This window comes from Pseudoliparis swirei, chromosome 1 (genome assembly GCF_029220125.1).
Source record: "Pseudoliparis swirei isolate HS2019 ecotype Mariana Trench chromosome 1, NWPU_hadal_v1, whole genome shotgun sequence".
NCBI classification, from domain to species: domain Eukaryota; kingdom Metazoa; phylum Chordata; class Actinopteri; order Perciformes; family Liparidae; genus Pseudoliparis; species Pseudoliparis swirei.
The window spans coordinates 738,666-764,522 of NC_079388.1; the positions used below are offsets into that span (position 1 = coordinate 738,666).

The window sequence follows — 25,857 nt, forward strand, 5'->3', positions numbered from 1 at the left end:
CCGACCACATCTATTTGACATGCCGTAGTTTGATGCTGGACTTACAGCTGCATTCTGTCAGCAGATAGAACACCAGAGGAACCGGCAGCTGGAGCTGGAGAACCCAGAATGGAGCGTCTCAGTGAGCAAAATCCTCAGTGTGCAAGTTATCGTGCAGCAACACATCAAGATGAACATCAAGTAAACAACAACAAACCTGACAGGTACGCAGATAACTCACTGAGGACTCACAACTACCATTTTCTCTTTAAACACATATTTGCTCTACTGCGTGATAGTATTACCTCTATAATATATACACATACATACCTCATTGTAGCTACTTTCATAGTGAGTGAAAATATTCTATCTGATGGAATTGTGTTGATGTTTTCAGCTGAGATGAAATCTTGTTTGTGCTCACTCAAAATGTATTTGTAATAAGGACCATTGTTGAATCAAGGGGTTTAAATATATATATATATATAATAGAGAACAAAAAAGGTATATTCCTAGATCATATCTATTATTATTACTTTAGTACTTTTGTATTGTACCTTTGAAGTGTACTTAGTAGGCTTGCAAAAAATGTTTGACAGATTCCTGTCTACAGAAAGGTGAGGTCAGCAGTGATGTAATGAGGGGTGTGGCCTTAGTGGAAGATACATGAAGCAGGCCAGTTCCTGCTTCTGCAAAAGAAAGCCCAAGCCGACCACCAGAACCCGTCCAACTATAGTCAATCACTTGACTTTTGAGCCATCCATCCAAATCGTATATTGTTGAAGGACTACACATTAAATTATTGTTACAGAATAATGGAACCATCACATATACATATATCACATATACACATACATAGCACATCACTCTGAGATACAAGATAAATATGTTTGGAATGTATTAGTGTGTCGTGTATTTTCCACCGTGGTATATTTTCGGTGTGTAATGAAAACCTTTGGAGTAAACCTCATGACTGTTTGTTCCAACATGGCTCAAATCTTCAGTGGCAGGATCCTTTACCCGGCAGTTCGATCCCCGGCTCAGCTAGTCCATGTTGATGTGTCCTTGGGCAAGGCACTTCACCCGCAAATGGCTATCGCCGCTGTGTCTACGGTGTGTTAACGTGTGTGAGAAGGTTAGTTGGTCCTGATGTTGCAGGTGGAACCGTAGCCCCTCCCACCAGGGTCTGGACCACCACCCTACAGTCGGTGCTGTTCCCTTGGTGGTGGTCACTATTTTAACAAACACACTATTGGTTGACAGTTGTTGTGTCTCGTTACATCTGTTTGTGTACCTTCTCCAGCTGTGTTGTTTAGTTGAGAGCTGTTATGCTATCTCTATTTATTTGCTACATACCGTCAACTTATCCTCCGTAGTTTCTGATTCAACGGCATGACGCCAGTGATGGCAGACAGAGCAGCTCAATGCTGATTGGCTGTCACAACACAGCCTCTCACACTTCAGCATGCGCGAATAAGGTGCATTTTTCATGTCGCGTCATTCAGGCGCCGGGTGGAAATGACGAGTTAATCACATCCAGAGAGTCTGTGCAACGACTTCGTATTAAAGAACATCCCCAGATCTCCCAGTATGAATTCCCCCATCAGGTCTATCAGTGGTACACTCAGGTTCAAGTCAGTGCTGTTTCATTATTTACCTACAAATCAGGTAATCAGAAGAAAAGTGAATGTTGTAGACTTCAATATTTTTAATTACACTTTTTGTTTAATGTATTCTGAGTTTGTGGATAACAGCTGCAGAATAGTTCTGTTTGTTGTGTTACCTTGTGTCCTTAAGATGCACTTTGGGGTTCTTATTGGACTGTTAAAGGAATATTTAGAACCAGTTGTGTTGTGCATATTGAAATATTCTCAATATTGAAACTGCAACTTCTTGTCATCAAATCAATTAGTCATTAAGTGGTGATGGTCCCAGCCAAACCAGTTGAGAACCACTGCCCCAGACCAGTGGAGAATCACTGGTCCGGGGCAGTGGAGAACCACTTCCCTAGACCAGTTGAGAACCACCACATCTGTCATACATATTCTTAGCAGTTATTTCGTTCAATTGTGACAAACAAGTTTTGAATAAAGTTATTGTGTTGTCTGTTTCTCTGTCCGTGGGCCTTTCTTAGATCCCGTGATGATCTGCTGTAGAACGCAACGTGTGTGGCTCCTAACAAGTGTTTGCCACTCTGGATGACATTAGGCCTTGACCTCTGACCTTGGATGTACTCCAGACTCTGAACCTCATGCTGCAGTAATGGATAGCCCCGGCCTGCTGTCCCTCACGCTGGCCTTGCTAGGTGTTCTGAGCCCATGTCTGACCCTACTGACCCCCAGAGTCTCTTTTTCTATGGGTGAGTAACATGTGACCGGTTGGCAAACATAAACATACATAAAAGGAACATTGTTATAACAGTGAAGTAAATGTAGTACATTATAGAGGGCAGTAGAAATTAAGTAGACATCATACTTAGTTTTGTCATCTTTAGGTTGATGATAGCACCGTGTTGGGATTAAGGTTGAGATGAGAAGAGGAAAACAAGTTCAGTTCCTTGTGACACGCGGAGACACTCACAGCAGTTTATACTTTAAAGTAATATTTCTAAATGTTGGCATTGGTGACTTAAAGAGAAGAATCAGTAGGATGTGATAATTTGCAAACAATGTATTGCACCTGGTAAATGTGTATATTTTATTTCTAATGGTTATCCTGTTTGTCTGTGTTATTGATCATTAACTGATGAGCATATGAACAAATCATACTTCTGTGACATGCAGGAATGTTTGACATGTGGACAATTAATTATCTGTGCAAATGAGTATTGCTTCTGTGTAGATTATATGAAGTGTCTGTGGTTTTGAATTGAATGAAATGACCTAATCTCACTGCGATGGACTGGCGCCTGTCCAGGGTGTCCCCTGACTTCGCCCTATGTCAGCTGGGATCGGCTCCAGCGCCCCCGCGACTCTAATGAGGATGAAGCGGTATTGATAATGGATGGATGGACCTAATCTCAGTGTTCACTGCTGTGCAACACAGGCATACCTGGGAGACATGTCACGCGCTACAGGAGCCATGACGCCAGCAACACCACCACACTGCTGCTCAGTGGGAATGGAGACACGCTGTATGTCGGAGCCCGGGACGCCGTGTTAGCGCTGGATGTTAGCTACAAGGATGCTATCACACTGAGGAGTAAGGTGGGGCAGCTACCATTGATAACGTGAAGTTATAAAAATACAACGTTACTAATCACTTTTCTTAGATTTAGATTTTCCATCCATCCATTATCAGCTGCTTATCTGGGGTTGTGTTGCGGGGGCAGCAGAGGCTCCCCTCTCCCCCGCAGCATTGTTCTTCTTCTGGGGGATAACGAGGCGTTCACAGGCCAGCTGGGAGATATTATCCTTCCAGCGTGTTCTGGGTCTTCCCTGGGGTTCACTCATCTCTAAGGCTGAGCCCAGCCCCCCTATGGAGGGAACTCATCTCCGTACCTTATCGCTAAGGCTGAGCCCGGCCCCCCTATGGAGGGAACTCATCTCCTTACCTTATCGCTAAGGCTGAGCCTGGCCCCCCTATGGAGGGAACTCATCTCCTTACCTTATCGCTAAGGCTGAGCCCGGCCGCCCTATCTAGGGAACTCATCTTCCTGGATCTGCCTGTAATTTCCCGCTTGCGGGATCAATAAAGTATACATCTATCTATCTATCTATCTCCTTACCTTATCGCTAAGGCTGAGCCCAGCCCCCCTATGGAGGGAACTCATCTCCTTACCTTATCGCTAAGGCTGAGCCCGGCCCCCCTATGGAGGGAACTCATCTCCTTACCCAATCTCTAAGGCTGAGCCCGGCCCCCCTATGGAGGGAACTCATCTCCTTACCTTATCGCTAAGGCTGAGCCCGGCCGCCCTATCTGGGGAACTCATCTCCTTACCTTATCGCTAAGGCTGAGCCCAGCCCCCCTATGGAGGGAACTCATCTCCTTACCCTATCTCTAAGGCTGAGCCCAGCCCCCTATGGAGGAAACTCATCTCTTTACCCTATCTCTAAGGCTGAGCCCAGCCCCCTATGGAGGGAACTCATCTCTTTACCCTATCTTTAAGGCTGAGCCCGGCCCCCCTATGGAGGGAACTCTTCTCCTCTAAGTTAATGAGGTTGTTGAAGAGCTCTCCTGTTACTGATAACACATTGTTATCCCCAAGCATTAATTATGTAGGAAATTTGAAAAATATGGACGAAAAATGTGTTTGATCATTCTAATGTAACTGAATAGTTTCTGTGTTCTACTAAATCCATGTCCCACCCACCCTGAGCAACACCTCTAGCCTTGTAGTGGAACATGTGATGTGGTGTCCTCACGTTTCTATGGATGTGAATCTGAGCTGCTCTCCTTTCAGTTGGACTGGAGCCCTTCAGAGGAAGACATTGAGCAATGTTCCATGAAAGGCAAGAACATGGCAAGTAGTGGATTTGTAATGCTACTGGGAATTAATCACACTCCAAGGATCAGAATATATCTTATAACTTATCCGAACCAGTCAAAGCTGTGAGTAACATACAGCAACCCTTTACATATAAACACAAGGACGCTGCTGTGTGTTTAGCAACATGTATGATACCTGTTTAGTTTGTATGAAGCATTCTTTGACAAGAGATTCACTCAATCCAATCACTACTGTACTTTATGGTTTTACTGAAACCTCCTTTGGGCTTTTTTTCTAGGCTGACTGCCACAATTTCATTCGTGTCCTGCAGTTCTTCAACTCCACCCACATCTACGCCTGTGGAACGTTTGCCTTCAGTCCACGCTGCACTTACATTGTAAGAGTGTTTAAAGCTCTCTGTTGAAGGATTTCAACCATTGCCATCGCAAAATATCCCATTGTTTGTAGAAGCCGTTAATGCGATTTGATGTTTCAGTACATTGTCGTATCTTTCCGCCGACCGTAGGATGGTGAAGAGATTGATGATGAAAAGAGATTTCGCTGGACACAGAACTTTAATAAGAATATTCAGTTTTATTCTTAACAAGTACAAGTCAGGAACAGATGCCTGCAGGACATCTGGAGAACTTTCAGTAGCCGAATTGAGAAAGTCTGCCGATAATGCATTTTACCATAAACTTTATACAAAACAAAATAGGAGGAGTTTATTATTCTCGGCCTTTGTGGTCCAATCACCTCCAGGCATAATTACCTCATTCTGGGACTGAGCTACCAGGTTGAACCCAGACACGTGGAGCCCCTAGTCCAAACCTGAATAGAGGCCTTTGTGACCCAATTAAAGACCGGCAGAATCACATCATATTCTAGAAATGATCTACTAGCCCCCCCTGCGCCCAGGATCTAACCTACACCCAGTGCCGTGGTCTTCCAAAGTCGAGGCACGTCTTACAGATTCTTGAACCTTGAGCTCTGACTTTACATGTTTTGGATAATCTTGACATTATAGAGTAGATGAAATTACACTACAACATCTTTATGAAGCACGACGTCAACTGGACTTCCTCCTCTTCTCTGTCCAGAATTCAGAGACGTTAGCAATGAGCCTCAAGGCGGACGAAGGGAGAGGTCGCTGCCCCTACGACCCCTACCAGCGCAACACTGCGATCATCGTAGGTGGGTGATGCACGGAGAATACAATGAACTTTTAAAGTTGACAAGATGATTTAAAAGACGCCATTCTAGACTTAGTCCCTAAGTTGCCAAAGGGTTGTGGCACTTTATATGCCACTTCCCCCGTGGCGGCTGGCCAATAGAGGGCCTCGGGGCCACCCACCTTGAGCCACAAACAAAAAAAGTATACAAAGATTATTATAATATTAATTATATTCATAAATTATACAAATTGTTAATATTTTTGTTTTGGAGATATGGAATGTGTCTAGTAATAGTTGTGAAACAGGATATCTTTGTATAATATATGCTTTTCCTGCACGCCGTATCGCTCTGGCCCAGAAGAGGCGGGTCTAAGAAGCAGTTCAGCCTATTAATGATTAAAGATATTAATGAGTGAGATACAATTTAGCTAATTCCTAAAATAGATAGTCATCACGACGTAATGCCAGACTAACCAGTTGACTCAGACTTGGTGGAGTGAAAGGTCTGGATGGTATAAGGGTAACTGAAACTGGGCACTTCGCAGATGATGGAAATCAGGCTCCGGATGCGCGAGAATTAAGTTTAAAGCCCCATAATGGAGTTTTTCCACTTTTAGCGCCCCCTTCAGTTTTGGAGGTATTTAACGTTTACTTCAGTGTCGTAAATACCCAGTTACGATAGATGCAGCCTCGCATACACTTGTATTGATGACCAGACAAAGTCAGAAACCAAGAAATGATGTCAACCGATAAGGTAAGAATATTCAAAGATTTTACATAAATATGACTGCATAGTTTTATTCATTGTGATATCGGAGATGAATGCTAACATAACCAAAAGAATGACAACATTTAGTTTAGATGAAATACCGATCGCGTTTTCAGCCTATATACGTTGTTTTCTAAATGTTTGAATGTGGAGTACGTGTGATCGAATACAATATTGTTGACAACACCAAAAAGCTACATATTCATAATTTACATTGGAACGTGTAATTCATTACAAGTGACTTCGCTTGCTTCGCCCTTATACTGTAGCTGCGAGTGTGGACTGGCACTATATGACATTGCGTAATCACTGCCAGAAAGCAGGTCGAAGTACATCCGCCCCGGATCGGGCGGCTCCAGAATCCTACATAGCGGAGTTATTTCCTCACAGATCCCGATGGCAATGGCGGAGCCGCAAATCGCCATATTAAAAGTCATTGTAGCGGCACAATTTTTTTCAAGCTGTTATTTTAAGTTACAATTGTTGCAGAATGTTACTTTAACAATATTTAATGGCAAGAAGTGTAAACAAAAAATGAAGGCTCACGATCGTGGGTTCCGTGGTGATCCGGGCTCCACAGGAACCAGCCTCGAAGCACCTGGGTCCAGACGAAGAGAACGATCTTTCCCCAGTACAGAGTCTTGGTCCCAAAATCAGCCAATCACCTCCTCTTGAAGGTAGTTCAGCCTCTAACACCTTCCTGTTGGCTCAAAGTCCCGCTATCAAAATGGAGAGGTCAAATGTCATGAACCCCAGGTCAAAACGTCACTTCCGGTCAAATCACTAAACAAGTATTTTCACAATAAAAGTCCCGTCTGTTATTGTCCGCATTAAAGTCACTTCACGGGTTTCAACCGACTTCGACAATCTGAAATACTCACTAACATTCACTCTCATGCAACATACATTAATTCTTGCCATTTACATTTGCATAGAGTAAACAGTACCCCTATGCTTCATAATACATTCATAACAATATCAATATTCTCCCTAATATTTCCTATTAGAATATCTTTCTATATGTATTAATTTAAAGCATAAGACTTCCTCTGCACATGTGCAATATCAAAATAAACTATTACAACCTAACAATGGTTATTGTACGACTATTAATGCAACGCGAGTTATTACATTTAAACAATGATGGATGGCATAATAAAAGTCCTCATGTTATCGAGGGAAAATGAAATGTTACTAATTAAAGCTAACCTATTTTAGTTTGCCAGGTAGAAGGAATCTTTTGGAGGATGATGTCATACAGATGTTGTCACGACGCTATTAGAGTGGACCCAAAAGCACGACTCCGACAGGAGTAACAAAGAATACTGTCTTTGGTTGGAAACAGGCTGGGTCAAAACCAGGAGATCAGTCGAAGAAGCAAACAAGTCCAAAAAGGGGCAGGGCAGAGAATCAGAGGTCAGGGCAGGCAGGCAGGGTCAGAACAGGCAGGTCAGGAATATACTCTAATAACGCTGGAGAACTTGGCACAAAAACACAAGACAATCTGGCAGAGGACAAGTGGAAGTGAGGGAGCTACATAGTGAGGGACTAATGAGGGGATGGGCTGCAGGTGAGAAGGGCGTGAGGACCAGGTGAAGGGAATGAGGGACTAACGAGGGAGTGATCAGAGGCAGGTGAGGGGAGTTGGATTGACGAGATGGTGTGACAGGATGAAAACAACTATTACAAAAAGGAAGGCGTGGAGCTAAACTGTTACAGATGTTCCCAGTTGTCAGTCAGCCTGGGCCACTGACAGTATGACATCACAGACCAATTGTCATTGGAGGTCATTCCTGGAGGAAACCGACAAGTGTTCATGTAAAGGGGCGTGGCTTATCAGTGCTGTTGTCACATTCTGTATTGGTCTTCAGCTAAGTGCTCCTCTGTTGCTCAGATGGAGAGCTTTACACGGGCACGGTGGCCGACTACCGGGGGAACCGGCCCGTCATCTCCCGCCATCTCGGTGAGGGCCGGCGCGTGGACCTCAAGCTGGAGGACACGCTGGGATGGCTGGAGGGTGAGTGAGTGGAGACGTGTGACAGTCATAGATAATTGTATTGGAGAGAGCATGTGAGGGATAGGAACTTCCAAAACCGAGAATAAAGAATGAAACGACAACAACACAAGACTTCAGGGATCTGAATAAACCCAGAGGGCCGAGTTGTTGCACAGCTGAGGGAATTCTCGTTCCCTTTAGATTAGATTAGATTATATAATCCTTTATTAGTCCCACAGTGGGGAAATTGCAGGATCACAGCAGCGGGTGCACATTAGAGCAGTAATAAAAAAAACTAACAATCACAAAACACTGAAGTGTCCTTCAATGTTTCTCTGAGTTACTTTAATTTACTGTATTCTCTGAAGTGTTTATTTCCGTTGTCTGCAGATCTTTTGCACAGAGGACATTGATAAATGACTCTGTTGGGCGTCGGCTCTCCAACGTTCTGTGTCTGAGCTGAATCTCCATGTTCAAGCAATCAGGACCGAGAGGCAGGACTGCATCGTCAATAACGTGCTCTTCAATATCCTTTCTGCCGCTCACAAACAACACAACATTTAGAATCTTTTCAAAGCTGACGTGAAAGTGTCTTTGCGTGTTTAGGAAAGCTCTATATAAGTTTTAATTATGATTATTAAGGGTGTTGTTGAACCCTTGAACGGGACCTTATTGACGATACAGTCCTGCCTCTCGTACCGTATTGCTTTTAGAACGCGGTTGCGTGCGACATTATGAGTAGTAAGTAAACAGTGAGCCGCCTCTCAGCACAACATAGTTGTCGGCAGCAAACGGTGTGTATCGCATCTCAGTAGCCGAGAGAAAGTAGTCGACATATTTCCACGAACTCTTGGAAATGCTTTGCCCTCTGTTTATAGATCCGACCTTCATCAGCTCCACCTTCATCCCCGATGAGGAGAAGATCTACTTCTTCTTCAGTGAAGTGGGCCGAGAATATGACTTTATGGACAGATGTATTGTTTCTCGTGTCTCTCAGATCTGCATGGTGAGGGCACAACGATGACCCGCTACACACACACACACACACACACACACACGTGTTCTTCGGTGGCACAGATGAGTTACAATGGTCTTGTGATTAAAGTGTTATATGACTAGCCAAGTACATGAAAACATTAGATTATCAGCCTATATTTTCATTCTCATATGTATTTTCACTCATGCACATATTGTTGTGCTCTAACCCTTAACTCACGCAGTCATACATGTTGTATACATGCGTACATTAAATGCACACACATGTCACATGACCTGTCCCTTTGCTTTCTATCCTGTTATTTTTGTTTTCTCTGCTTTTTTGTTTTTGTACAAATTGGAAAAGCACTTTTGAACAGAACTTTTTCTATTTGAAAATGCAAAATATTAATACTACATCAACAAAACAAATGTACAAATCATTGAAGCAAACCATATAAACAATATATTATATATATAGAACATAGCAAGCATAATACATACTACACATTAACAGAAAACTAAAATAAAAGTAAACACAGTTAACGTATTTGTGTATTAATTAAGACTGTCAGGGTTCATCACAAAACTTTTACACTTGCACAATCAGGCACATTTTTTTTTGTCATAGGTGACATGAAGCCGTGACCCTGTGGGTGGGGGAGGGGGGCGGGGGGTCAGGGGTCAGGGTCCTACAGCCGGTTGCAGTTCTGTGTATCACTCGATGCCTTTTCCCGTCCGCGTGTGTCAGAGCGACGTCGGAGGTCAGCGGACTCTCCAGCGACGCTGGACCACGTTCGCCAAAGCTCAGCTGTTGTGCCAGGCCGAACACGAGCTGCCCTACAACGTGATCCAGGACATGGACACCCTCCCACCAGCAGAGGGAGCCGCTGCCGATGACACACTCTTTTATGGCATCTTCACCTCCCAGTGGTCAGTGAACTCCACAGGAATGATCCACACAGCAGCTGGGGAACATCACCGGTGCTCCGCTTCTCTACTGTGCTCATCATGTTCTGTGGTTGGTGGAGTGTTCCTTTCGCAGCACTATGCCTCATATCAGCAGTGACTTGTGAGGTCCTCTGACCGTTGCGTGTGCACTAAACTGGGCACGCAAAAGTTGTGATCTACAGAAAGCAACTTGGCATGGGAACCTGCACACCTGTAACCTGTATGGATCTCTGATCCATCAGAACCAACATGTTGGGACACGGGGTGCTGAGGTACTGAGTCATGTCAGAACTGTGAGCAGCTGATGAAATGATCAGAAGCTTGGCGGCGTCCCTCACCCCCGGGATCCGATGACCTCCGACCTCAGCTCCTATTGGCCGCATCCACAATTTGAACATGTTCCACTCGGATTCCATGTCCCCAACCTCCCTCAGAGTGTGTGAGGTGGGAGTTGAGGACATTCCCAGTTCACCCACTACACATAGATAGATAGATAGATGATAGATATATACTTTATTAATCCCCAAGGGGAAATTTGTCGTGACAGTAGCAGCAACACACAAGAATAAAAACAAAACACAAAATATAAGAAACAGGGATGAAAGATATAGAAGTATACAAGTAAAATAAAAGTAAAATACAAAACAAAATATATATGTAAATATACAACACACATGCATACACAACACACAACAACACTGACAAATCAAATACAAAAAATATTAAATATAGACAGAGTGCAAAAAGCAAAGTGTGTGTATGAGTGCAGAGCAAATGAAATTAAATGTGTATGTGTGTAGTGCAAACACATGAGATGTGTGAAGTGCAGATCAACATAGTGTAAGTATTCAGTTATTGTTGTAGTTATTGCACTATGATCTGGCAAGAGGTGATCTGTTGTAGAGCCTCATAGCCGCCAGCAGGAATGTTCTCCTGTATCTGTCCTTGTGGCAGCGGAGCGTGAGGAGACGTCTGGAGAAAGTACTCCTCTGTCCCTGTAGGAGGTGGTGGAGAGGGTGGTCCGGGTTGTCCAATATGGACACAAGTTTCTTCAACGTCCTCCTCTCCACCACCTGTTCCAGGTGCTCCAACTGGCAGCCGATGATGGAGCCAGCCTTCCTAACCAGTTTGTTGAGACGGCTGGTGTCACCGGCTCCGATGCTGCTCCCCCAGCAGACAATGGCAAAGTGCAGCACACTGGCCACAACCGACTGGTAGAATAACTCCAGCATCTTGCTGCACACGTTGAAGGATCGAAGCTTTCTCAGGAAAAAGAGTCGACTCATCCCCTTCTTGTACACAGCGTTGATGTTGGCCTTCCAGTTCAGTCGGCTGTCGATGGAGACGCCCAGGTACTTGTACTCCTCCACCATGTCCACGTCCACTCCCAGGACACTCAGAGGGGGAGGAGCTCTTCCTCCTGAAGTCCACCACCATCTCTCTGGTCTTGGCCACGTTCAGCCGCAGGTGGTTCTCATCGGCCCACTTTACAAAGTCACTCACCACTGCCCTGTACTCCTCCTCCCGTCCATCCCTAATACACCCGACCACTGCAGAGTCATCAGAGTACTTCTGCAGATGGCATGACTCCGTGTTGTACTGGAAGTCACTGGTGTACAGGGTGAAGAGGAAGGGAGACAGAACAGTTCCCTGTGGGGCTCCAACATCACTGACCACCGTTCCAGACAGCACACGGCCCATTCTGACAAACTGTGGCCTGTGAGGTAGTCAGTGATCCAGGAGATGGTGGACGCATCCACACCGACCACCCGCAGCTTCTCACTCAGCAGCAGTGGCTGGATGGTGTTAAATGCACTGGAGAAGTCAAAGAAAGTGACTCTCACAGAGACACCGGTTCCATCCAGGTGCGACTGAGCTCGTTGCAGCAGGTAGATGATGGCGTCGTCCACTCCCACATGAGGCTGGTAAGCAAATTGCAGAGGGTCCAGCGACGATTTCACCTGCGGCCGGAGGTGGGCCAAGACCAGCCTCTCCAGCACCTTCATCACATGGGAGGTGAGGGCGACCGGTCGGTAGTCATTGAGGCCAGATGGTGTTGACTTCTTTGGGACGGGGACCAGGCACGACGTCTTCCACAGCACCGGGACTTCCCCCTGCCTCAGGCTGAGGGTGAAGAGGTGCTTGCAGGACACCAGACAGCTGGGTGGCGCAGGTCTTTAGGACCCTGGGGCTGATGCCATCAGGACCTTCAGCTCTGCGCTGGAGTAGTTTCACCTGGTCAGTCGTCACAGAGAGAGGGGGGAGGGTGGAGGAGCCCATTGTTATTGAGGGCTCGGTGGATGTGCAGCTCAGCAGGGGGGACAGAGGGGGAGGTGTTTGGGAGGTGTGATGTGTGGAGGAGACAGGAGAGGGCTGTGAACTGAACCTATTGAAAAAAAGTTCAGCTGGTTGGCCCTCTCCAGGGAGCCCCCTGGCTGTCTCCCTCCCACCTTGAAGCCAGTTATCTGCTTCATCCCAGACCACACCTCCTTTGTGTTGTTCAGCTGGAGTTTGGCCTCCAGCTTCCTCCTGTAGGAGTCCTTGCCCTCCCTGAGCTTCACCTTTAGGTTGCGCTGGGCTCTCCTCAGCTCATCCCTGTCTCCAGACCTGAAAGCAGCTTTCTTCTTGTTAAGAAGCGCCTTCAGGTCCCTGGTGATCCAGGGCTTGTTGTTGGGGAAGCAGCGCACAGTCCGTGATGGGATGGTGGTGTGTTCACAGAACTTGATGTATTCCGTGATGCAGTCGGTCATACTGTTGATGTCCTCCCCATGCGGTCCACACAGCACATCCCAGTCCGTTGACTCGAAGCAGTCCTGTAGAGCGTCGTTAGCCTCCAGAGACCACCTCCTCACAGTCCTGGTAGTCACCGGCAGCCTCTTCACCAGAGGAACAGACCTGGGTGTCAGCCGGACCAGGTCATGATCAGACCTGCCGAGGGGGGGAAGGGCAGTGGCACTGTATGCGTCCTTAGTATTAGCAATCCCACAGCACTGCAGGAGAAGAAGGAAGACAGAGAGAGGGACTCATGAAGCACAACATATACTGTCATTTTTATTGGGGTGTAATGCACAATATACACCAAAAGATGGCGGCAGAGGACCATGTGTTATTCCAATTGTATTTGTTTCTGGAGATGCTGCTGCACTGTTGAGAGAAGCGTGTGATGGGTGACAGGACTTTGGGTACGGACCGTACATTGGGTCCTTCACTGTGGAAACATCTGAACTTGCCAGCTCCCTCCGCCCTCTGATCCATCTAACCACCAGCTGGTGATCAGTTCTCTTACCCACAGTCTCCAAGTCTAATAACCTGTTAATGCCGAGTGCTACACGGGGTATCTACGTCCACAGCCGTAAGAAGGATGTTTCATTGTATGTAGAGAAGGTGAAACAAGGAAGGAAAAACACCGGCGCCAATTACGAGTAGGAGACATTTCGGAAAGTGGCGGGATGATGATGATGGGGTCCATCGAGCAAACAAGAAACACAAAATGATGACGTCTCAAAAAACATTGAAATAATAGTTCAACATGGGAATTATGACACACAGCATCTTGTGTATTGTATAAACTCTGGAAGAACCACACTACATGACGACACAGATGCCTCTTACATAATACATCTAATAGACATATATCTATGTACATATATGTATATATACTGTATGTACATGCGCTTCGTCAAAGACAACTTCCTGGCCAGCGGCAGCGTGCGCCCCGCTGGACGCCGTCTGCTCATGGCGTCGGCCGAGCACACGTACAGCCGCCTGAGCGCCCAGAGGGTCCAGGCCGCCGACGGCCGGCAGCACACCGTCCTGTTCCTGCTCACCGGTAGGCCGGGAGGTCACACCGCCACGCCTCAGATCAGTCATCACACACGCACAGAGAGACTCACAAAGATATTCCATTCTCAAACACATGCGCTCATGTGATTGGTTGAAAATGAGGGCGACATCTGATTGGCTACAGATAGGTCTGTGTTCAAAATAAACACATTTGTGAATCGAGCCATGGCAGAGGAGTCTAAAAAAACACAAACAAACGCAGTGTGATCGACAAACACACAAACCGGAGTTTATTCACGGGTGCATTGGAATGCATTTGTGAGTCTCTCGTTGTGCATTTGTGAGTCTCTCGTTGTGCATTTGTGAGTCTCTCGTTGTACATTTGTGAGTCTCTCTTTGTACATTTGTGAGTCTCTCGTTGTGCATTTGTGAGTCTCTCTGTGTGCATTTGTGAGTCTCTCTGTGTGCATTTGTGATGTTGAGACTGATCTGACCCGTACTCCAGTTGAACAAGTATAATCTTGTAAAATGCTAAACTGGAAAGCTCCATAAACTGTAGAAAAGAAATCATAAATATATAAAGATGTAGAATATAAACAATAAATATAATAACAGTATAACAAGCGTGCATGTTGACCAGGGTTTCAATTGCACATTGTGTGTGTGTGGTATGCGAGTGTGTGTTATTTATTTGTCTTCTGACCTGCGTAAAGCTGTTCCTCATATACATATTTGTCTCTGTGGGGAACTTTTTCTTGGACTCCGATGCTGCACACATGTTCTGACACGTGACATTTATTCTTCTTCTTAAAGCTCCCAGTCATAAAGAAAGAAGGGGGCGCGGGGCCTTTGTCTCTTTCTGCCTTTTCTTTTGTCATTCTGGTTGAACCATAATACAGCATTTACTACTCTTGTAAAAACAAAGCCTTCATACAAAGATATCTGTAAAGAGTAATGTATTACAACCTGAAAGTAAGAAAGACTATTCAACCATATGGTAACCTGGATGTTCGACATGTTTATAGAGGCTGGCACTGACCTCATCAAGCTGTTGTGGCCAGAGATTCTTAGCTCTTCAACAGTAGTTGATGTTTTATCTGTTAATGCAACACGTTGACATTCCATTCCATGTCTGCCGTTGCTCGAGTGTCTCTGTCTTAACCATGTGACCTGTCTCCTCTCCTCGTGTCTCAGTCGGGTTACCTTCACAAGGCGGTCCTGCTGCAGAGCGGCGCCCACATCATAGAGGAGGTCCAGGTCTTTGAGCAGCCCCAACTGGTGCTGAGCCTGAAGCTCTCCGTACCCAAGGTACTCCTTCATCATGACACGTTAGGCTCCTTCCAGGTACCGATCCAAGGGTGATAGTGTTAACCCCAGTGTGAGCCCAAATTAAATGTTTTGCCATCAAAATATATTTTTATTATTAGTTAAATGGTCTGAAAATAATGGAGGTTGTTCCATACTACGCTCTTGATGATTATAATACATTTGAAGTAAATTGATTGAATGATGGGTGATTTATTAAATGTCATAACATCCACCAGACTGATGCCCACATGTTGTGTGGGGTCAAGCATGGTTATTGTCACGCTCTGTTTCTTTGTCTCTTGTTTCCTGTTTTATTTTGAAGCCCTCGTCTCTCGTGTCCTCTGTTTCCCTGCACTTCCTGTCCCTGTGGGCGTCGGCTCTGACCCTGATTGTTTCCTCCCGTGTCCAGTCAGATGCCAAGCTGCCTGCACCTCCTCGGATTTGTTTGCCTGTTTTATCCCAACCTGAGTAACAGAGTTCGCTACTCCATCTTCCTCTGAGTCGTGCTTGTGAGTTCCAGTACCTGTAGCCCTCACAGTACAACCGGGCCAACACAAGCTCAGCCAAACAGAACCTGTGACTCCGGGCAGCAGGAGCAGATTCTTCCTGACCGAAGCAGTGCAGGCGATGGCGTCCGTCACCTCGCCTGCCATCAGGATATTCAACTTTGTGTTGGGGACCCGCCCTCCTTATGTTGGGCCCCGTAGCCTCAGAGACAAGGTTCGCACCTCCCTGGCTCCCGACCCGTTCGAGGGAACCCGCCCTCCTTATGTTGGGCCTCGTAGCCTGAGGGGCAAGGTTCTTGCTTCCCCAGACCCGGAGCTGGGTCCCCGAACCTCCGGACTTCGTCGGGTCCCAGCTGCCGCTTCCGTGCGGGGCCACGCCGACTCCGGCTTCAGACCCCAGGGCCCCTTTGGCGCTGCCTGCTACTCCAGAGCCCCGCTCTCCTGAGCCCGGTTCCCCTGAGTTCTGTCATGGTCTGGGGTTTGTCCCTGATTGGTCTCTTCACCTGCCCTCAGCCACTCCTCGGCCTCCTGTATGACTTCAAGCCCCGCCCTCATTGTTTCCGCCTGTCTCTCGTTCCCCTGAGTATTTAGTCTGTGTCTACTTGTTCCAGGCCAGTTTACCTGGACTTCCTCCTGAGTCTCGGCCGCTGCCCTCAGGAACGTTAGGACCGTGCCAGGAGGATGATGTCATCATGTTAGGAGGACACTGTTCTGATGGTTGTGATCCCATTCCATCCCAATGCAGGGTATGCTGTATGTTGGCACATCGGAGGGAGTGGTGAGCGTTCCAACAGCCAACTGCTCTTTCTACTGGACCTGTCCCCAGTGTGTTCTGGCCCGAGACCCGTTCTGTGGCTGGGACCCCGGCAGCAGGGCCTGTGTGGAGGCCTCCAACAACCATGCCCATCTGTGAGCACCACCAGATGTTACTATTATCATATTCATAACGACTGCTTGCAGTTAGGGGGTTAGGGAGATATGATACATCTGTTAAAATAATAAGAAAGTATCATTAGGCTACAAAACACTGAAACGACAGGGAGCAATTCCTAGTTTAAGGACTCATCGGCGAGGGCCCTTTAAGATACATAATCTTAAAAGTAGATTCAGTGCTAAACTGGTTCATTGCAGCCACAAAAATCCATTTATTTTGCAAACTATTAATTTTTTTGCACGATTTTTGATTACACTGTGACTGCATTTCAATTTTTTTGGATGGAGCAATCTCATTTACTTGAAGGTGAATGCAATTTTCTTTATTATATTATTTAAAGAAAAAAACAGACAAAAAGGTATTTCACAAAAAATTCAGCCTAGACCATTTTGTTACAAGTTAGTGGGGCGTTTGAGAACCGCTGCATTAGAGTAACAAAACATCTGACATAGTGCGGAGCAATGTAAAGTATAAAGACATTACAGTGTGTAGAGATGAGCCTCAGTCTGGCTGTGGACAGGTGTTGGTGTATTCGGCATCAGCATTTGAAGATAAAGGTGTTCTTATTTTTCCAGGGAATCAGAGAGTTCTGTGGACTTGGTTGTTAAAATGAATAAATAAGGAACTTGACATCAGGTCGTCTCTGCTCCCTAGAAGCTAAAGTCTAGTTATTGTTGTTCACCGTAACCTTTTAGGCTAATTAAAGGGAATGCGAGTGCTTTATCAGTTTGTTGGTTTTCACGGTTTCTGCCATTACAGTTCTTCATTTTATGTTGTACAGCCTAAAATCACAAACTCCCTTCAGAGGGCTTTACAATCTGTAGACATACGACATCCCTAACCTTTGACCTCACATCGGATCAGGAACAACTCCCAAGAAACCCCCAGGAAAAACCTTTTCACAGGGGAAAAGGGAAGAACCCTTGAGGAGAGCAACAGAGGAGGATCCCTCTCCAGGATGGACAGAACAATAGATGTCATGTGACCAGATGAACAATAGATGTCATGTGACCAGATGAACAGAGTAACATAAACATTCTATGAATATGACAATGTATGAATAATGAGTAGTAGGTGCGGACCACGATCCAGAGCAGCTCTCTAGTGGGGCAATATGGTGCTACAAGCTCTCTAGTGGGGCACTATGGTGCTACAAGGTCTCTAGTGGGGTACTATGGTGCTACAAGGTCTCTAGTGGGGCACTATGGTGCTACAAGCTCTCTAGTGGGGCAATGTGGTACTACAAGCTCTCTAGTGGAGTACTATGGTGCTACAAGCTCTCTAGTGGGGCACTATGGTGCTACAAGCTCTCTAGTGGGGTACTATGGTGCTACAAGGTCTCTAGTGGGGCACTATGGTGCTACAAGCTCTCTAGTGGGGCAATGTGGTACTACAAGCTCTCTAGTGGAGTACTATGGTGCTACAAGCTCTCTAGTGGGGCAATATGGTACTACAAGCTCTCTAGTGGGGCACTATGGTGCTACAAGCTCTCTAGTGGGGCACTATGGTGCTACAAGCTCTCTAGTGGGGTACTATGGTGCTACAAGGTCTCTAGTGGGGCACTATGGTGCTACAAGCTCTCTAGTGGGGCAATATGGTACTACAAGCTCTCTAGTGGGGCAATATGGTACTACAAGCTCTCTAGTGGGGTAATATGGTGCTACAAGCTCTCTAGTGGGGTACTATGGTACTACAAGCTCTCTAGTGGGGCAATATGGTGCTACGAGCACTCTAGTGGAGTACTATGGTACTACAAGCTCTCTAGTGGGGCACTATGGTGCTACAAGCTCTCTAGTGGAGTAATATGGTACAGGCTCTCTAGTGGGGTACTATGGTGCTACAAGCTCTCTAGTGGGGCAATATGGTACAAGTTATCTAGTGGGGTACTATGGTACTACAAGGTCTCTAGTGGGGCACTATGGTACTACAAGCTCTCTAGTGGGGTAATATGGTGCTACAAGCTCTCTAGTGGGGCACTATGGTGCTACAAGCTCTCTAGTGGGGTAATATGGTACTAGTTCTCTAGTGGGGTACTATGGTACTACAAGGTCTCTAGTGGGGCAATATGGTACTAGTTCTCTAGTGGGGTACTATGGTACTAGTTCTCTAGTGGGGCAATATGGTACTAGTTCTCTAGTGGGGCAATATGTTACAAGTTCTCTAGTGGGGCACTATGGTACTACAAGCTCTCTAGTGGGGCACTATGGTACTACAAGCTCTCTAGTGGGGCACTATAGTACTAAAAGCTCTCTAGTGGGGTATTATGGTGCTACAGGCTCTCTAGTGGGGCACTATGGTGCTACAAGCTCTCTAGTGGGGCACTATGGTACAAGTTCTCTAGTGGGGTAATATGGTGCTACAAGCTCTCTAGTGGGGTACTATGGTACTTCACGCTCTCTAGTGGGGCAATATGGTACAAGTTCTCTAGTGGGGTACTATGGTGCTACAAGCTCTCTAGTGGGGTACTATGGTACTACACGCTCTCTAGTGGGGTACTATGGTACTACACGCTCTCTAGTGGGGTACTGTGGGGCACTATGGTACTACAAGCTCTCTAGTGGGGTACTATGGTACTTCACGCTCTCTAGTGGGGTACTATGGTGCTACAAGCTCTCTCGTGGGGCAATATGGTACAAGTTCTTAGTGGGGTACTATGGTACTACAAGGTCTCTAGTGGGGCAATATGTTACAAGTTCTCTAGTGGGGCACTATGGTACTACAAGCTCCTTAAGTTAGGATCAAGCATCATCAATCACTTTGTATACATATATTGTGACGTGAAGAAATAGAGGTACCTGCTGATGGCTGCCATTCACTCTGAGAGTCGTCGTACCCTCTGCTGACTTTAGTTCTCCTCAGAGGCCAGGATGTAGACCGAGGAAATGTTGAAGAGGCATGCGACGCGGTTTCCTTCACAAACAGAGCCCGATATGGACCCAACACACTGCCTGTAGGTAAGTGTCACCTATCTCAGTTTCTGGTTACATACTTCAAAGAAATATTGACAAGTACTGTACTAAAGCCTTTCTTCATAGAAACATGTATGCATATGCCACTAATACTTAAGATTAACCAATTTGATTAACCTGTTTTTCCCCTGCATACTCTGTGTATATACAGGACTGTCTCAGAAAATTAGAATATTGTGATGAAGTTCTTTATTTTCTGTAATGCAATTCAAAAAACAAAAATGTCATGCATTCTGGATTCATTACAAATCAACTGAAATATTGCAAGCCTTTTATTCTTTTAATATTGCTGATTATGGCTTACAGCTTAAGAAAACTCAAATATCCTATCTCTAAATATTAGAATATCATGAAAAAGTATACTAGTAGGGTATTAAACAAATCACTTGAATTGTCTAATTAACTCAAAACACCTGCAAGGGTTTCCTGAGCCTTGACAAACACTCAGCTGTTATAAATCTTTTTTTTAACTTGGTCTGAGGAAATATTAAAATTTTATGAGATAGGATTTTAGAGTTTTCTTAAGCTGTAAGCCATAATCAGCAATATTAAAAGAATAAAAGGCTTGCAGTATTTCAGTTGATTTGTAATGAATCCGGAATGCATGACATTTTTGTTTTTTTAATTGCATTACAGAAAATAAAGAACTTTATCACAATATTCTAATTTTCTGAGACAGTCCTGTATATCAAGTTTATTTTCTAAAAGTTTGGCAAAGATGGGCACTATGTGGAACATTTTAAAGTATGGCATAAACTTGTCAATACACAAACTGATTGGAAATTATCTGAAATCGATCATTGACATGTTTGTTCTGAAATGTGCACTTATATCACTTGGGCTCTAGTTACCGTATTGTTGATTGGGTAAAGGAGCATATCTTTGATCGGGATCTGTTTATTGGGGTTTATTGGGATCTGTTGAGTTTGATTTAGTTAAGATAACATTTGTTTGATTTTTGTTGATATATATACACACACAAGTAAATCTGAAGCATAGATAGTTACAGATCACTCTTCATCTGTGTGTCCATTGTGTAACTTGACATCTGAGAGATTTTAATGGGTTGTACTCCCACATGTGATGCTGCTGGGTGGAGGGGTATGAAGGGCTTTGGTGAGGAATGTCTGTCTGTCGGCCTCCTGTCCTGCAGGTCAGCTGGTGTCGGTGTCTCTGAGTGAGGTGGTGCGGCTGCAGTGTCCCGCCGCGTCGCGACTCTCCCAGCAGCTGTGGGAGCGTCCCAATAGCCGTCTGTCTTCAGACTTGTACCTTCGTCTGGAGGATGGGAGTCTGAGCTTTGTGGCATCCGCCGCCACGGTGGGTCACTACCTCTGCCTGTCTACTGAGAACGGCTACCAACAGACTATGGCCATTTTTCATGTCAAACAGAAGAGCAGCCCCGTCACTCAACTTCTAACCAGCTACACCTGGCCTGAGGCACACCACCCACCCACCACGAAGGGTGTGGCCAGGCCTGGGCCAGGACCTCATCCCTCTGTGGGGACTTGGCCTCAAACCACAGAAACAAGACAAGGAGAGACTGAGGCAGCCCCGTCCAGCAGGGACAGTCCACTCACCCCCAGACAGCGGGGCAGAGACGTTACCCTGCACTTCAAGGAATCTGAGGTACGGGATGGGGAGCCCCTGCTGTCGGCCCGAGGACCCTGCTACCTGAAGGAGCTGGTGGTGGTGTCAGTGTTGCTGGTGCTCTGCCTCAGTCTGCTCGTCACCATCCTCCTGTATGTCATCAGACAGCGCTGCTGCAGCCGGGCGCAGACCGTCATCCCAACCAGAGACTCTGACAGAGGGACCCCCGTGGACCAGGAGGCCCTGAAGGGGAACGGGCTTCTGAGCAAGAGCAACAGACAGAGCAATGGACTCGTTTGTAATGGGGCACGCAGAGGCTCTAAAGGGCCAAACACCCCCGTCTGATCAGAGGCTCTAAAGGGCCAAACACCCCCGTCTGATCAGAGGCTCTAAAGGGCCAAACACCCCCGTCTGATCAGAGGCTCTAAAGGGCCAAACACCCCCGTCTGATCAGAGGCTCTTAAGGGCCAAACACCCCCGTCTGATCAGAGGCTCTAAAGGGCCAAACACCCCCGTTTGATCAGAGGCTCTAAAGGGCCAAACACCCCCGTCTGATCAGAGGCTCTAAAGGGCCAAACACCCCCGTCTGATCAGAGGCTCTTAAGGGCCAAACACCCCCGTCTGATCAGAGGCTCTTAAGGGCCAAACACCCACGTCTGATCAGAGGCTCTTAAGGGCCAAACACCCCCGTCTGATCAGAGGCTCTTAAGGGCCAAACACCCCCGTCTGATCAGAGGCTCTTAAGGGCCAAACACCCCCATCTGATCAGAGGCTCTTAAGGGCCAAACACCCCCATCTGATCAGAGGCTCTTAAGGGCCAAACACCCCCATCTGTACAGTCTCTGAGATCAGAGGGAAGGATCCGAGGTTCCAGAATGACCACGGTGACGTGGTCCGCCGGCTCAGTGAAAGTTCTGATGAGCCGGCAGGAACACTGGACTTGGTTCCTGATCAGATTTGGATGAAAAACGATCTTTAGGTCATTCTTAAATGGACTCATGACTTTCACGATGAGAGCTTTTGTGTTGCTGCCAGACATTGTCCTGTCCACGGTTGTCCTGAAGGTTTCATTCACAACTAGACTGTAACACTTTAAACCGGAAGGTCTACGCTGGTCCTCTACGGCTGGTCCTCTACAGCTGGTCCTCTACGGCTGGTCCTCTACAGCTGGTCCTCTACAGCTGGTCCTCTACGGCTGGTCCTCTACGGCTGGTCCTCTACGGCTGGTCCTCTACGGCTGGTCCTCTACAGCTGGTTCTCTACAGCTGGTCCTGGTCCTCTACGGCTGGTCCTCTACAGCTGGTCCTGGTCCTCTACAGCAGGCCTTCTATGGCTGGTTCTCTACAGTTGGTCGTGGTCCTCTACGGCTGGTCCTGTACGGCGGGTCCTCTACGGCGGGTCCTCTACGGCGGGTCCTCTACGGCTGGTCCTCTACGACATGTTTATAGACTCGCAAAGTGTTTGATGCAAAGCCAGTGACGGATATGCATCTCTTTTCATGGGACCATTTCATTTGTAATAGTTTATTCAAGACACAAATGAGCGGAGTGTTAGATTTTGAAGGGGTTTGTTCCGATGCTTTCAGCTCTGGTTGCGTTGGGTACTTCTCTGTAGTAAGTATGGAGTTTAAAGAAACAGATAGCACAACCACAAAGGGAGCAAAGCAATGTGCTGCTGCAACAAAACCTATTTTAGACATTTAAAAATAAACTACTATTTTTTCATGGGACTTATATATTCAGTTCAGTTCCCCTCCAACAATTTTTTTCATATAACATATAAAACTTATTTAATTTTTTGTAGGTGTCTAAATGGGTTTCACTGTGGCACCTAATCCTCGACAGTACATCGCTTTGTACTCCTGTCTTTTTCTCATCTAGTTGAAGGTAATACGCTGACTATGGAAAGGTAGCTCAGACAACCTTCACAATATCACAACTATCCTTTTAAAGTGAGATGTGCTCATCAAACATGTTATAGACAGGTCGACTAAACCTGGATGCGTAGGCGACTCAGCTCATTTGCTTTTGGCAATTAATACACATGTTATACTGACTGATTTAGCAGATAACATCATTAATTGTCTGTAAAGGGCCAGAGGGGTCGGACCAGTAGGCGTGTCTATGAGATGGTCTTACACGCATAATGGGAACGTGCTTTGGTGACAGTCTACATGATGTATCACTCCTTTCCTGTGCGTCGTACACACTGCATGGCTGTTTGGACTCAACATCAGGAAACGTGGTGTCAGAACCTCTCCGGTGTTGTAAATGCTCTTCAATAAAGAAGTTACGACGGCTTTCTGCAGCCGAGGGATTTCCTACACGTCATTCCCTTATTCCTCCTTACATGCAGCTCTGATACTAAAGCACCAGTTGGTACTGGTCCATATAAAATACCCCCACCAAGTTCAGATAGTATTTGTGTTTAATACTTCAAACCTGGATGATGGATACGAGTATTGTCAGGGAGAAGGAACTGTTGTGTTTGAGCTGTAAACACATCTGCATTCAATATTAGTTTCATAGTCTGAACATCTGTGTGTCGGGTCAAATATATGTATTTGATTTAAGATATATTTCCGATTTATTTTCTTCACTCTCTTCAAAACACATACACTTCTAACTTATTCATTCAAATGTCTCGACATTTTCTCATAACCTTGATTATTAAATAATGAACGTACAGAGTGTGACATGCAGGTGATGATAAAACAAAGTGTTGCAGCATTTTGGTCCAGAGTTTCAGCATGTTTGTATTTTTTATTTTTTCCTGTGCATGTGAGGTCAAAGGTCAGGGATGTCTACGTGTACAGATTGTAAAGCCCTCTGAGGCAAATTTGTGATATTGGGCTGTACAAAATAAACTGAATTGAATTGAATGTCACACGATCAGAGGATTGGCGGTTCCATTCCTGTCTCCTTCAGTCCATGTTGTTGTGCCCTTGAGCACGGAACTCAACCCCAGATTTCTCCCGAAGGCTTCGAGTGTGTGCACGTTGTGTCAGTGAGTCAGTTGGTTCTGATGGTGTGTGAATGATGATATGTTGTGTCAAAGCCCTTTGAATGGTTGGAAGACGAGAAGGAGTCCATCTCTCATTGACCATGTGCAGATGTCCAGATCTATCCTCATCTTCATCATGATGACGTTCAAAGTCCGACACCAAGTAGCCTCCACACACCCTGAACCCCTAAACGGTCATGTCCTCTTAAGACCTGGAATGACGATAGAAGTTGTGTTGTATTTGTGTACATGTTTTATTCCTCACAATTCCATCATGTGTACAAGACAGCTGTTCATCAGTAAGCATACCTGCAAACTTGTCACCTTTCGGTGAAATTCACCGTTTTGAACTCAAAATAGGTTATCCACGTGAATCGTGGAGATCCGAAGAGTTTTTGGGGGTTCACCTGGCCCGCTGCCGTTGAGATTGCAGTGAGACGCGGAGAAAAGTGTGAAGTGTTGCTCTTCGCAATAAAACATCTTTGATGGGACGCGTCTCGGCCAATCAGCGTTCAGATGTCCACAGCGTTTGGGGGTTCAGGTTAGTTTGAATGTTAGCCCGCTACATCTACTCCTGTCACGCTGCACGGTGTAGCGATGCTAACAAAGTACCCGTACGTTAAACACGATGTGATTTAGCATATCTTTAGTATCGATACTTCATTAAGAGAGCGATCAGAGCGCACGCGCTGCTCCGTGTCGAGCTGTCTGCGCACACTGCGCTGCGCAGCTCACAGCGAGAGAAGTGGCGCAGCTTTAGAGACCGACTTTGGCTTAAAAAATAAAAAGATGCCAGAAGTGAAATGTTTCAGTCTGTAAAGTTCTGTAACTCTCCAGCTGCTCATCCTGATGAACTGTGGATCATCTGGTCAGAGACTAACGGCCTCATAGTGTATCATCAATGCTATGATGGAACCATGTAGTTTCATTCATATCTGGCTGTATGAATACTCATATTACTGTCATTTGTTAAGTGTTGAAAAAGTTGGTGAAAAGTGAACCATACAGATGTTTTATTTATTACTATTATAGATAAATATACCAGTCTCGTAATTATGGTACCATATTGTTTGTATGGTGTATTGAATTCTGGTATCGGGTATCATGATATTTATGGCAGGTATGTAATATGTATAGAAGTTATAATATGAGTATCGTGACAAACAGGTAGAGACAGAACAGATTCAAGGAGAAGTCCATGAGGACTGTTCAGGCAAAAAAAAGGAAGTTGGTTCATGAATGACTTTAACCATATTATATATAATGACAATGTATATTTGTTATTACTATCATTATAGGGCTGAGTCAGAGCGGAGAACCTTTTGTTCTTAAACTGTTTATTATCATTATTTAGATTTGTGGTCAGAACAATAAAATGACTGTAGTTGTGGTTCTAAAAGCTTTGAGGCTTCAAACAACGTGGATGTGGTGTGGTGACAACAACAACAAAAAGTCACCTGCACCCCCCCGTTGTCACCTTTTTCACCCCTCAT

General features: G+C 45.7%; 1 protein-coding gene across 1 annotated transcript; it reads left to right on the forward strand.

Moving 5' to 3' along the window:
* On the forward strand, positions 1–24,252 carry sema4ab (sema domain, immunoglobulin domain (Ig), transmembrane domain (TM) and short cytoplasmic domain, (semaphorin) 4Ab). The gene is made up of 16 exons (XM_056420346.1): positions 1–203; positions 984–1,114; positions 2,114–2,338; positions 3,025–3,185; positions 4,382–4,441; positions 4,707–4,805; positions 5,509–5,602; positions 8,247–8,369; positions 9,227–9,354; positions 10,075–10,256; positions 13,739–14,103; positions 14,563–14,570; positions 15,252–15,365; positions 16,617–16,780; positions 19,665–19,759; positions 20,928–24,252. The coding sequence occupies exons 3-16, from the start codon at positions 2,242–2,244 to the stop codon at positions 21,704–21,706; spliced, it is 2,469 nt and encodes an 822-aa protein (XP_056276321.1). The 5' UTR covers positions 1–203; positions 984–1,114; positions 2,114–2,241; the 3' UTR covers positions 21,707–24,252.
* The last annotated feature ends 1,605 nt before the right edge of the window (positions 24,253–25,857 follow it).

What these genes read in the sequence shown, in the direction of transcription:
- sema4ab (XM_056420346.1), top strand. Translation starts at nt 2,242, where the DNA reads ATGGATAGCCCCGGCCTGCTGTCCCTCACGCTGGCCTTGCTAGGTGTT. An exon ending in GTCCACGCTGCACTTACATT is followed by an intron (nt 4,806 to 5,508) that starts GTAAGAGTGTTT and finishes TTCTCTGTCCAG; the next exon opens with AATTCAGAGACGTTAGCAAT. An exon ending in TGAAGCTCTCCGTACCCAAG is followed by an intron (nt 15,366 to 16,616) that starts GTACTCCTTCAT and finishes ATCCCAATGCAG; the next exon opens with GGTATGCTGTATGTTGGCAC.